This window comes from Lemur catta, chromosome 5, assembly GCF_020740605.2.
Source record: "Lemur catta isolate mLemCat1 chromosome 5, mLemCat1.pri, whole genome shotgun sequence".
NCBI classification, from domain to species: Eukaryota; Metazoa; Chordata; class Mammalia; order Primates; family Lemuridae; genus Lemur; species Lemur catta.
This window is the reverse complement of record NC_059132.1, coordinates 40,584,954-40,598,241: the sequence shown is the minus strand read 5'-3', so window position 1 is coordinate 40,598,241 and position 13,288 is coordinate 40,584,954. Positions and strand designations below refer to the sequence as shown.

General features: G+C 50.4%; 2 protein-coding genes across 4 annotated transcripts in view; one reads left to right on the top strand and one right to left on the bottom strand.

Moving 5' to 3' along the window:
• The first annotated feature begins 3,406 nt into the window (after positions 1-3,406).
• TUBB2A (tubulin beta 2A class IIa) lies at positions 3,407-7,340 on the top strand. The gene is made up of 4 exons (XM_045551591.1): positions 3,407-3,573; positions 4,782-4,890; positions 5,239-5,349; positions 6,082-7,340. The coding sequence occupies exons 1-4, from the start codon at positions 3,517-3,519 to the stop codon at positions 7,140-7,142; spliced, it is 1,338 nt and encodes a 445-aa protein (XP_045407547.1). The 5' UTR covers positions 3,407-3,516; the 3' UTR covers positions 7,143-7,340.
• Positions 7,341-7,846: 506 nt separating this feature from the next.
• Positions 7,847-13,288, bottom strand: part of BPHL (biphenyl hydrolase like) — a 32,830-nt gene continuing 27,388 nt past the window's right edge. For 2 of the 3 annotated variants that reach the window (XM_045551593.1, XM_045551595.1), the window contains one exon: positions 7,847-8,172. In XM_045551593.1, coding sequence (XP_045407549.1) covers positions 8,085-8,172 — 88 coding nt within the window. In that variant the 3' untranslated portion in view covers positions 7,847-8,084. The remainder of the gene's footprint in view (positions 8,173-13,288) is intronic. The other variant, XR_006735220.1, reaches the window with a different exon arrangement.

Sequence of the window (13,288 nt, the reverse complement as noted above, 5' to 3'; positions counted from 1 at the left end):
AATCCTCTCTTCTCCTAAAGAGATTCTTCCATTAAAAAGTAGTACTAAATGAGTTTCACGGGAAAGAGATGTTGGGGGTGCCTAGTTCCCTGAGCCTGTTCTGAAGGCACAAACAAATAAGATTCGAGATTGTCCCATAAAAATTGAGACAATTTTATTGCTGGGATGATTTTCATTATTCTGCAGAGGAAACTGGTATAAAAATTCCAGGACCTTGTTACTGGGACTGACTAAATTTATTTCAACTCGATCATATCTGTCACCTTTAGAGATGGCATCAATTAACAGTAATAGTATCACAACGCCACATATTCACAGGGCACTTTTCACTAGAACATTCTCACCAGAACCCTTCCTTTTGGGCCCGCTGAAGGCAGGAGCGGGGCAGGACAGACAGACAGAAGGGTAAGCTCCTGAGTCCTTTTGGAAAAGACAGGCAGGGCTAAGCCTTCCAACGGGAACACACTCTCTAGTCTGAATTTTGTCGTCATCACCCAACCATGCCTTCAGGGTAGGGGTGGCAGAGCTCAAACACGGTGGTGACACCACGTCTAGAGCAGGAAGCAACCCATGGCTGGAGGCTGTCGGTCCCTTTCCCCATCGCTCTGTCCAACAGGGCCAACAGTGAGAGGAGCTGCTCCTTTTTAGACACAAAAATAGATAAAGGGAGGGAGTAGAGGGGAAGTGAACTTTTTCCCCAAAGCTCTTCAGAAGCTTTGGGGAGGAGAGGATTAGTTGGTTCCATTTCCTCCTGTTATTGTCTGCATCAGTGCTGTACAAAATAGCGTCGCTTTGTGACAGCGTGGCGGGTTTGGGATGTCTACACTGGGGGAGGAGAGCAGGAACTCACAGCCCTCAGATGAGTCACCTTGGGCAGGGCAGGCGTTATTTAGAAATGTGCAGGCTCCTTTCTGTTCCTCCCATCAGGTACTAACAGCCGCCGGGCGGCGCTGGGGGAGGAGCGGGCCAGAGCAGGCAGGCTGGGGGCCTGTGCCGGGAGCGGGGAGGCAGGAGGCAGGAGGCGGCCACCTCAGGAAGAGCTTTCGCTTCCAGAAAGCCACGGAGCAGACAGTCCTCAGGTGCCTGGGCCTGCACTAATAAACGCTGTCATTTCTTTATTTACTGCATGTTCACTAAATGCCAGTTCACAGACAGCACCTCTCATCTTCACAACATAACAAAAAGCAGCTTCCATTTTTCAGATGTGGTAGCAGAGGCTCAGGGACGTTAGAGGACTTGCTGAAGGGCTGAGCCAGGACAGAGCAGTGTGGGCACACTCCACGGGGCCATCCCCATGTCCCCAGTATAGTCCCTTCTAGGTCTCATCCTTTGCTCCTACAAGGCCTAAAATTTCCACCTTGAATTAGAACACAAAGGCCAAGAAGCAGTTATCTCCAGAAAATCTTTGTGGAACTGTGTAATCAGTGATGTTACCTGGAGAAGGGCCATTCTCTGCGGAGTTTCTGGAAGGCTCCAGCTGGCTGTGAAGAGCCAAGATGTGGGAGTTGAGGTGGGGGTGGGGGAAGGTGGAGGCCAAGCCCTGGGTACCCGGGAATAGCACCAGTGGGATGGGCTGTGTGTGGAGGGAGCATCATGTAGAGGGGAAAGAGGAGGAGAAATTCTAGGAAATCCATCCCCACACTGAGAGGAGGCACCAGGCACCTGCTGGCCCGGATGCCAGGAGGACAGGGAAGAACTGGCTTCCTAAAGCTGGGCTGATGCAGACACGACTGGGCCCCAGAAGCTACTCACCGATGGCTTCTAGTTTCCACCTCTGATACAGAACAACTATTAACACGGTGAGTGGGATTCATATTTCTAATGACAGCATCACCTTGGGTTTTACGGAGGCATTTTTGCTCCATAAACTCAACCCCCTTTCATATGTAGCTTTTCATTTCCTACTCACAAAGTCAGCTCTGGGGCACCTATAATTATCATCATTTTACAGTTGGAATGTGCTGGGAAACAAAGGACGTGCCCAGGCCCCTGTTACCTAGCCCACCACGTAGGGTCATCTTTGCCAGTGATTAAGGCTGGTCCTTACCGCATCCTCCCCAAGCCTTTAAAACTCACTTGGCTTTCCCCTGTACAAAGAATCTAGCTTCCTTCACTTGCAGCTTCGTGGCTGGTCAGGGCTTTCATCCTTGCTTTGTAGCTGTGAAACTGGGGTAGTAATGACGCTTACTGGAGTCCAGGGCTCCTCAATACAAACAGGCATACTGTGAGCAGCAAAGGTGAACCATGTATGTAATTTTACATTTCTAGTAGTTACATTTTTAAAAGTAAAAAAAAAAAACAAGTGAAATTAATTTTAAAAAATATGCTATTTAACACAATGTATCTAAAACATTATTTTGACAGGTCATCAATATTTAAAAATTAGTAATGGAATATTTTACGTTATTTTAACATACTGAGCCCGTGAAATCCGGTGTGTATTTTACATTTACAGCACATGTCAACTTAAGGGCTCAATAGCCACATGTGGCTAGTGGCTGTGGAACCAGGCAGCGCAGCTCTGTAAGGCTCTGTGAGGACTCGGTGACCTAAGGTAGGCAAGGCGCTGATACAGCGACACATCCTCGCCTTCCCTCTGCTTCTCCCTCTCCCTCCCTCCACCCGGTCTCTGACACACACACACGCAGAATTTTCCGCATTTAAGAGACCTTTACTAGCACTCCAGAGCCCAAAGCATGCACGCGACCAATCCAGCACCGAGCACTTTTCCTAGGGTCTCCCAAGCCGACCATCTTCCTTCCATAGAGAGGTGAAAAGCCGCCCACCCCGCTGTCCTCGGTTTCTTTGAAGGCAGCTGCCCATCAGCTACCCCGGCCCCCGGCCCCCGCGCTGCGCTCGCGCCGGCGTTTACGCTCGCCAAGATTTCCCACTCGAAACAGACAGAGTGGGGCCCGGATGCAGGACCCTGCCCGGCATGCAGGAAACCCTGGACACCCCACGGAAAATGCGCCCTCAGTTCCGGGCTCCCTGCTCCAAAGGGTCCCCGATGCCTCCTCTCCCCGGCCCGCAGGCGAAGACACTGCTGGGGGCGGCCCCACTCCCTGCGTCCGGGCCGGCTCTGTAGCCGCTTTCGAGGCCCAGGGCGGGCAGGGGCGGGTAGGGACTGCGGCGCGACTGGAAGGCCCCGGGCTGGTGCGGCCGCGCCCACGGACCGGGGAGGGCCGGCCGGCTGGGCCCGAGGGCTGGACGCCGCTTTTGGCCGCCGAATGACGGGGCCAGGCGCCCACCGGGACCTGGCCGCTGCGGCCACGGGCCTGGACGCCCCCAGCCCCGCACCACGCCCCAGCTCCCCCTCGCGGTGCCGCAGTCCCCGCCGGCCGCCCCCGCGCCTCAGCCCGCCCCATGACGTCACCGTGGGCCGGGCGGGTCCCGGGCATTAAAGGCAGAGCGGGCGGGTGCGGGGAGCTGCCCGTCGCTCCGCCACCGAACTCGCCGGTCGCTTCCGCGCGCACTGCTCCGAGGGCCAGCGCCTCCACCCGCTCCGCAGCCGGCACCATGCGCGAGATCGTGCACATCCAGGCGGGCCAGTGCGGCAACCAGATCGGCGCCAAGGTGGGCGCGCGCGGGGCGGTCCGCAGGCCCGGGTGCGGGGGGCGCCGAGGGTGCTGCTGGGGCCGGGGCTGGGGGGGGGGTAGGCTGCGGTGGCCCCAGGCTGCCCGTGTGGCACATTCTGCGGCGAGGCCGCCGGGCGGGGCCCAGGAAACTGCTCAACCTGCTAGGATGCCCGCGGCGACGCAGCTGTCTGTGCCTTTAATCAAGGCCTTTTAAATTTCCTTCGGACTCAACCCTTTTGCGGGCTGCGGTTAGCATTCCCCTGGGTGTATTAGTCTCCGAAACTTGGATCGGGGCTACGGTCATATTTATCCAGCAGCCTCATGTGAAATTTGACTATTTTTGTATGTCGTTTGGATGAAAAAAATGCAGTGTCACTGGAATGACAGATGTTATAGAGGCTTCCCTTTGGGTCTCACACACAAGGATGTTAGATCAGTTCCCTTGCACCGGCACCGTCTAGACGTGATGACATATAACGTGATGCTCTCGTCTCCCGCCTGCCAGGCGGCAGGTGACTGCACTGGGTGGGGGCTGTAATTACCGACCACAGTGGCCAGGCAGCAGCAGGCCTGGTGCGTGCATGTGGGCGGGCACCTGTGCAAGGACAGGGTCTCTTTCACAACCGCCATATTGCCCACCCCAACCTCCCTGCCCCCTCTCCTGCTGCAAACTCACAATGGAGTCAGCGCCCTCATGAGGGCCAGCTCCTTCCACTGCCACCCAGGCACCAGGCTCCAGTCTGCCCTTCCCCGGCCCTTCCCTGCTGTGGTCAGTGGCATAGATCTGTGCTGCTGGAGGGCTTCGTGGGGTCTCTGCAGGAAACACTGATCCCTGGAGGCAGCCGCTGGGTGGGGTCCACCTGTCCTCAGTCCTGCCGGGACCCATCCATCAGCAGGGATGTAGCCACACTCAGCCCTGCCTAGGTGGCAGACCCTCCCCACTGCAGCCCCTGCCCCTAGAAGGGCATCTGCTGTGCCCCCTCCCCCTCCTGTGTCCTCCCAGCTTTCCAGTCTGTCGCCATAACGTGGCTGACGCTCTGCAGATCTCCAAGCCCCCAGCAGTAGCTGCTGCTGCAGGAAATAGAGGCTGTGCAGAAACTGTCTGACGGCAATGGCTGCTGTTCCAAGGACATGGGAGGAAGACAAGGCCATCCTTGGTGACATTTAGGATGCCACAGACAGCATGATGTGATTGTTTCATTTCAGTTTTGGGAGGTCATCAGCGATGAGCATGGGATCGACCCCACAGGCAGTTACCATGGAGACAGTGACTTGCAGCTGGAGAGAATCAACGTGTACTACAATGAGGCTGCTGGTGAGTGTTGGGATGTGCTCGGCCAGTCGACCTTGCTTTCCATACCGTGGCAGGCAAAATGTCCTAGGAACATGCAAATGACAAAGACATGCTTCTTGCATATTCATTTAAAATGTCAACTGCTAGAAAATACACTCTATGGCTCCTTCGGACTCCTGCCTGCTGCCCGTGGCTGAGCATGCTCAGAATCTCCCTTTTCTTACAGGCAGAAAACCTCCCCTGTTCTCCTTTTGTCTCAGATGCTGGCATTTTCTCTAAAGAATTCTGCTGTGAGAGCCACAGAGGGCACAGCCCTGCCCAAGGGTCCTCTGCCAACCGCAGGTCTAAGTGGGCTCTTCTTCCCTGCAGGTAACAAATACGTTCCCCGGGCCATCCTGGTGGACCTGGAGCCGGGCACGATGGACTCGGTCAGGTCCGGACCATTCGGCCAGATCTTCAGGCCGGACAACTTCGTGTTCGGTATGTAGTCACCATCAGCGGGAACTGGCCCGATGACTCACCTCCTTCCCAACAGCTGTGCAAGCCACAGTTCCTAGTGTTCAGTGCCCAGGTGAGGCTGCCCACAGGCAGCCCCGAGTCCTGGCCTGACCCACCCAGTCCACGATGGTCCTGGCTCTGGCCGCCCTCTGGACAGCTCAGCGATCAATGTCAGCCTGGACAGGGCTGCTGCAGCCCTCCCCGTACAGAGCAGCTCTGAAGGGAAAGAAGAAAGAGCAAGAGAAGCTTCAAGCAGCCTTAATAGGCTGTGGGCGATTTAAAAGGACCAGGGCAGCAACAAGGAGTCGCTTCAAGGAGCCCAAGGCCAAAGCCCAGGGTGGGACCAGAGGTGTGGACAGGTGCTTCGGGCCGTTTTTTCTGCTGATCCCATCCTGGCTATCTGTACCCAAATTGAGTGTTTATAGGATGTCAGTGTTTAAAATACATGTATTTTAATGCCCATTAGGTTTTTAGCCCCATCTTCTTCCTCACTTAATGGCCTCATAGGAACTAAATTATTTTTATTTTATTACGATGTCTTGTGTTTTTGAGGGTCACTGATATATAGAAAAATTTTTAGATAAATAACAAGGATGCATACAAGAGAAGAATCTGCCACTCTAGGACTAGTCCTACCGTTTCCTCCACAGTCAAAATGAGAGAATTTGAAACTCCTTGTGTTTCTGTGTCTAACAGTCTCTTTCCCTCTGGCAGGCCAGAGTGGAGCCGGCAATAACTGGGCAAAGGGCCACTACACAGAGGGAGCCGAGCTGGTAGACTCGGTCCTGGACGTGGTGAGGAAGGAGTCGGAGAGCTGTGACTGTCTCCAGGGCTTCCAGCTGACCCACTCGCTGGGGGGCGGCACGGGGTCCGGGATGGGCACCCTGCTCATCAGCAAGATCCGCGAGGAGTACCCAGACCGCATCATGAACACCTTCAGCGTCATGCCCTCGCCCAAGGTGTCGGACACGGTGGTCGAGCCCTACAACGCCACCCTGTCCGTGCACCAGCTGGTGGAAAACACGGATGAAACCTACTCCATTGACAACGAGGCCCTGTATGACATCTGCTTCCGCACCCTGAAGCTGACCACCCCCACGTACGGCGACCTCAACCACCTGGTGTCGGCCACCATGAGCGGGGTCACCACCTGCCTGCGCTTCCCGGGCCAGCTGAACGCAGACCTGCGCAAGCTGGCCGTGAACATGGTGCCCTTCCCGCGCCTGCACTTCTTCATGCCGGGCTTCGCGCCGCTGACCAGCCGCGGCAGCCAGCAGTACCGCGCGCTCACGGTGCCCGAGCTCACGCAGCAGATGTTCGACTCCAAGAACATGATGGCCGCCTGCGACCCGCGCCACGGCCGCTACCTGACGGTGGCTGCCATCTTCCGCGGCCGCATGTCCATGAAGGAGGTGGACGAGCAGATGCTCAACGTGCAGAACAAGAACAGCAGCTACTTCGTGGAGTGGATCCCCAACAACGTGAAGACGGCCGTGTGCGACATCCCGCCCCGCGGCCTGAAGATGTCGGCCACCTTCATCGGCAACAGCACGGCCATCCAGGAGCTGTTCAAGCGCATCTCGGAGCAGTTCACGGCCATGTTCCGGCGCAAGGCCTTCCTGCACTGGTACACGGGCGAGGGCATGGACGAGATGGAGTTCACCGAGGCCGAGAGCAACATGAACGACCTGGTGTCCGAGTACCAGCAGTACCAGGACGCCACGGCCGACGAACAGGGGGAGTTCGAGGAGGAGGAGGGTGAGGACGAGGCTTAAGAACTTGTCAAATCAGTCGTGCATCCTTAGTGAACTTCTGTTGTCCCCCAAGCATGGTCTTTCTATTTGTATACTATGGTGCTCAGTTTTGCCTCTGTCGGAAATTCACACTGTTGATGTAATAATGTGGAACTCCTCTAAAAATTACAGTATTGTCTGTTAAGATATCTATACTAATAAAAAAGCATGTGTATAAAACCTTGTGGTCTCTATTCTCACCCAAGTAATTTTTATTCTTTCACTAAATACTGCTTAAGTATACAGTTTCAATGTTTAATATTAATAGCAATATAGGATTTATGCTTCAGTACTTTTAATTACAAGTATTCCTGCACTTTTAGTACAGAAAGATGAAAATACATATTTTTTTCATCTTCTCTGGCACAAAGTATTAAAGTAATCTCTCAAAAGTGATCAAGGCATAAAAAGTGGTTTGAGGATACAGCAAACCTACTGTGGTTGTTCAGGTACCCTATGAATCTGTAGAATCAACCTTAGGCAAGAATTTGGTTTTTCTACTTTTCTTTGAAGAGTGGGATAAATACAAATAAACAAGTGAAGCTTGGACCTCTCAGATAAAAGGTACAGTATAAATTCTAGATGTCCTAAAATTGCAGACATGTACAAATATTCCACCTAAAATTCATCTGAATGTAAATTGTGACAGGAATTTACTTTTTAAAACAATGGCAGACATCCACAACTTAATGTTAAAAAATCAGATTTAATTTTTGTAGCTATTGAAGCTAAAGGCTATTTTCGATTTGTCATTGTTCCTGTTTTTGATTAGGTCAGACAGTAGAGAGAGGTAGGAAGCCAGAGAAGGCGGGGACCTGCTGTGAGCCTCAGCAGAGGTTTCAAAGGCTTTGGAATAAATGGCAGCTACATGATCAAGCCCCATGCTAAAGAGCCACCAAGAATCAAATGTTCTCAGAGACATATTTATTGTAGGAAGTCTTCTGCTAACTTGTTGAATTCATCTGCAAAACGCAAATGCAGGTTGTGTTTGCCTTCTGGCATCAGATGCAACCTAAAAAAAGAGGGGGAAAAAACTTTTGATCAATGGCAAGCCACTTAAATACCACTTACCTTCCCCAACGTTTCATGAAAATCTAAAGTGACAAAAGGCCACTTATTTCCCATGACCACTCTTGGGGAGAAAATGTAACAGTATCAACTTTCCATGACTGTAGACATGAGGTTAAAAGCCCTTGGAGTTTATGACCACCAGGAGGTTGACCATAAGGCAATCGCTTAATGGTTATAGATACACATACTGTATTCAGAATCGAATCAGGTAATAGATGGTTTGACTGAAAACCCGAGAGTGGGGAAGGTGATCTGGTAAAACCCATTTTGTAAAATCCATTTTAATGAAGTTGATTTTAAGAGAGAAGTTTAAAAAGATGATAAGAAATGTATAGAATCCACTGAGTTGGACCAGGTAGTTTCTTGGGGTAGCATCTGTGTAGTGGGAAAGTGCAAATCAGAAGTCACAGCCTGCTGTTCAAGGTCCAAATCATCCTTCCTTTTTGGATTACTGAATAAGTCTGAATACGAGCCACCAAATGGCAAACCCCTTCGGACCTTGGGTGGGGATCTGCGTCAGCAGCCCTGTGTGCAGGAGCCACGGCTGCAGCTGTCCTGGCTCCTCACTGGAACAAACCTCACTCACTGTCCCCGTAAGGCTTCTGCTTTTCAATAGAATTTTGATCAAATGGGACTGGTTTGCAATTTATTTAACAAAGGCAGCCTTCTCTGAGTTGTACATTTTATTTATTAGCTATAAAAGTAGAGAAATGGTAAAAGTGTTAATGCTTCTAGGATGTAAGCTCAAGGTCAAGCCATTTTGTCTACAATGACAACTGGACATTAAAAGGTCTATATTGAGGCAAAATTCCAGTTACCATATTGCCTCATTCTCTGACTTTCAACACTGGGGAGGACTTGGGGGGAAGGGAGCTGTTCTTGGAAGATGCTGGGCCTCTTGCATCTCAGCCACATCGGGGATGGGGGTACCAAGAGAATCAACTTGAAGATATATTGTTGACATCTTTCTGAGGCCCTTGAAAAGTTAATGCTATTAGTAATAACTAGAACATTGTAAATTCAATGTTAACACATTAACTGTCATGAAGTTGTATTTAACTGACACCAGTTTTGAGCCCAGGGGCCTCATGAAGCATATATAACTCACATATCTCTTTACCTATTGACAATTCTAAAAATGTGAATTAAATGATAGAAGTCAATAAATTTTGTTCTATTTGTTTACCTTTAAATTACACTTAAGCCTGACAAGTCAAGAAAAACACTTTACCCTTATGAACTATTTTTCAAGTTTTCACATTACTTTTTACATTACTAATTTTCAAGTTTTTATATTATATTTTATTGATGATGCAACAATTTTTTCATTTAATTAGAAAGGATCATTTTGTTTTTGAAGTTTTTATTCTATTTTCATAATAAAACACTGTGGTCCCAGGGAGAATTTTTTTCCTAGTGTGGCAGTCAATGTGTTAATGCTATTCAGAAAAGGATGAGCTGCACCAACCACAAGGTAGGATTCCAGTTGCGCTACACAAGGAACAGCGTTTGCAGGTACACTCAAGGCGTGTTTAAGAAACAGAAAAGAACCAAGTGTCCAGGATGCTGAGAGGTCACAGAAGGATGCATCCTCTAATCTGCACTAAGCTGGGTTGTGAGGCAGGGACTCCCAGCCTGCTAAACTTGATGTCTTCCTCTGTACATATCCAATCTGGCTATGATATGCTAGTTTCTGATAAGGCAGGCAGGCCAGCACACAGCTGTGAATCCTTTCTTTTTAGCCATTCAGTGCTCTCTACACTCATCCAAAAGTAATTTCTAGATTTGAGGGAATAACAACCAGGTTCCCTTCATTAAAATATAGGAGACCTGCTCTGGATGCTGGATGCATGGATGGACAGACAGACGGACAGATAGAGTACGAAGAAAATTGTCATTCTCCCTGACACCTTTTGAGGGTCATTTCAAGGTCCTTAGAAGGCCTTCCTTCTTTATGTCTGACCCAGGATTCACCACACTTAAAACCCTGTGTGTTCCTCTTCGGGAGCAGGACCACAGCAGACATGCATAAATACCAGCTGACGAGGCAAGGCAGGACTCTGCTGTTGACCTAGATTTTCACCCAAATAACAAAAGGACTCAATCACATGCTCCATGGAGAGTGGTTTTTGAACAGTCACATTCTCCAGGAACATCACTAAGAAGTCCCCTCACTGCTAAACACACGACTCAGCTGGAAATGAACAGGCCTCTGAGAGGTTAAAACAAGTAAGCCCCCATGTGCTGGGGCAGGTTCCCTGTTGCATTTGACACCTTTAGAAAAAGAGACCTGACTGCAGATCTTTTGAGGAACTACAAGCTGTCTAATCCCACTGTGCAAATGCAGTGGTCACTTTTCCTCTGCTGACATGGTCCTTCCAGGTGGAGGTGGCATAGGTGAGATGCTAGTCTCAGGAGGTTACTTTTCCTTCCTCACTCGAACCTTTTTTCCAGCTTCAACTGAACTGAACTTTCAGCTGTAACTCCCAGAGCTACAGATAGTAACAAGGCCATAAGGAATGTGCTGTAGCACGTCTTCACTTCGGATTAGTGTGATGAAACTCTAAATTATTTCTGAACCCATAAAGTTGCCAGCAACTCTGCGAGCACTTTCGTTTTAATTAGAGCTAAAAGTAGGCTGCTGGTTCTCTGTACCGAGATCTCTTCCATTACCAAGCTGGATGGCAATGTGGCTTGTCACTTTTTCAGTCATTCCTTCCGAGGCCACCGAAACCTGGTTGCCAACAACTGCCCCTTTTTATTCAGAAACTAAATCTTTTCCTTTTTCATTCTGCTCCTTCTGGAAAACCCCATCTAAGGAAAAGGTAATGGTGGGCAAGCCACATGCTCCTTGCAGCTGGTAAAGCTGGTGGGCGGGGACAGCTCCCCAGCCAGGGCCCTTGACAGCAGGCTCTCCCCCCTCAGCCCGAGGGACAACCAGGCAGTTGGGGATGGGGGTGGACATCTTTCTGAGAAGCTCTTTTTTTCAAATGCTGGCATGTCTCAAGCATTAGAAAGAAACAAAACCGCATCAGACACTGCTTTCTCAGCAATGCATCAGTGTGGAGTGGATTATTTCTGGGCAGTCAGGGGCTGCTGGATTCATGTTTTTATTTTTTATCTTTTAGACACAGGGTCTTGCTCAGTCACCCAGGCTGGAGTACAGTGGCACAATCACAGCTCAGTGCAACCTCGAACTCTCAGGCTCAAGTGATCCTCCCACTTCAGCCTCCTGAGTAGCTGTGACTGCAGGTGTGCACCACCATGCCTGGCTAATTAAAAAAAAAAAAAATTTTTTTTTTTTTTTTTTTGTAGAGATGAGGTCCACTATGTTGCTCAGGCTGGTCTCAAACTCCTGGGCTCAAGCGATCCTCCTGCCTCGGCCTCCCAAAGTGATGGGATTACAGGTGTGAACCACCACACCTGGCCTGGATTGATACTTTTAAATAGTGTGAGGAGGACAAAGCCTTTGCAAAATTGCGGGGACTGTGCAGACCTAGTTGGGGCCCTCGGACTGCAGCAGAAGCTTTCTTCCTGTGGCTGCTGAGTGTAAACTGGAGGTGCCATCACAGGGTGAAAGGCATGGGCTTTACAGAGTTAGGATGTGTCTGGGCCAACTCAGGGTCTGTACTGCAGGTCAGAGCATCTCCCTGAGTCACAATTCCACAGCTGGAAAATGGGGACAGTAATAGTACCTACCCCACAGGATTATTCCAAGGATGAAATGAGATCGTGCATATGAGGCACACCGCACAGGGTCTGTGGGCGCATTGTGAGCATTTAACAAATGTCTGTTATTATTCTTTGTATTGCACTGTACAATGTACAAAAACCCTTACAAAGGTTCTAATTATATACAGCATATTAAAGAAATGCTCTGACTCAAGGGAGCATAGTTTACTTACATTTGTTGACTAACAATACCTCCAATTGGAAGATTCTTCCCTTAAGAGAGGCTTAACAAAATCTTGTGGGTAAGATTTATCTAAAAAGGGTCAACCCCACTCTTTCTGAAATACAAAAGACTCAACTTTGCAAACACTGGCTAATTCTTTTTGGAGTTAGTCTTGCAATGTGACCACAAGCAGAGTCTGGAGCTGACACTTTCCCTTCCACCCGAGCAGCAAGCAGTTGGGGGTGGGGGCTGTGATGGCAGGGAACAGCTACCTGGCAGTGGGAGAGGGGAAGGCAGCCCAATGCCCCAGGCAGCATGTGGTCCAGAGCTGAAGCTGCAGCCGCTGCCCTGCCTGCAGGGCCCACCTCCCCCCAGAAGCTGACCTCACTTTTCTACAGATCTGGAAACAAACCCTTGTCACTGGTGTGGATCTTTTTCACCTAGGCCAATTCACTGCAGCCCAGCTGGTGGTATGGTTCCCACTGGCCTGCCTTGGAGGACTGGGGCCATCTTACCACTGGTGGCCTGACTTGCACAGTCAAGGAAGCTACAGAAAGAGGCCCTTTCCTCCCTTCTGTGGTCCAGACAGAGGACAGCAGCTAGCCACCCTAGCTAGCCCAGTCCCTGCGGTACCCCCTCCACGGAACCCAGCACAAGGCCAAGGCCTCCATGGAGAGGAGCATGCACCCATCAGCCCTTCCCCATCGTGGTGTTTCATTTCATGTATCACAGTGACTGGGCTATGGGGTGCCCAGACATTTGGTTATTCTGGGTGTATCTGTGAGGGTGTTTCTCGATAGGAGTGATGTTGAATTGGTACACTGAGTAAAGCAGATGGCCCTTCCCAGTGTCGGTGGGCCTTGTCCATTCTGTTGAAAGCCTAGTAGAACAGAAAGGCTGAGTAAGAAGGAATTCCTCCTGCCTGGCGGTGTTCAATCTGGGACACTGGCTTTCTCCTCCCTTTGGACTCAAGCTGAAACACTGTTCTTCCTGGGTCTCAAGCCTACCGGCTTTTACACTAGAACTACACCTTCGCCTCTCCTGGTTCTCAGGTCTTTGGACTTGGACTAGACCCACACTTTCAGCTCTCCTGGGTCTCCAGCTTGCTGACTCACCCTGCCAACCTTGGGATGTGTCAGTCTCCATAACTGTGTGAGTCAAT

Coding starts and splice junctions, on each gene's coding strand:
- TUBB2A (XM_045551591.1), top strand. CDS start 3,517: ATGCGCGAGATCGTGCACATCCAGGCGGGCCAGTGCGGCAACCAGATC. Junction 3,574..4,781: donor GCAACCAGATCGGCGCCAAG/GTGGGCGCGCGC, acceptor GTTTCATTTCAG/TTTTGGGAGGTCATCAGCGA. Junction 4,891..5,238: donor GTACTACAATGAGGCTGCTG/GTGAGTGTTGGG, acceptor TCTTCCCTGCAG/GTAACAAATACGTTCCCCGG.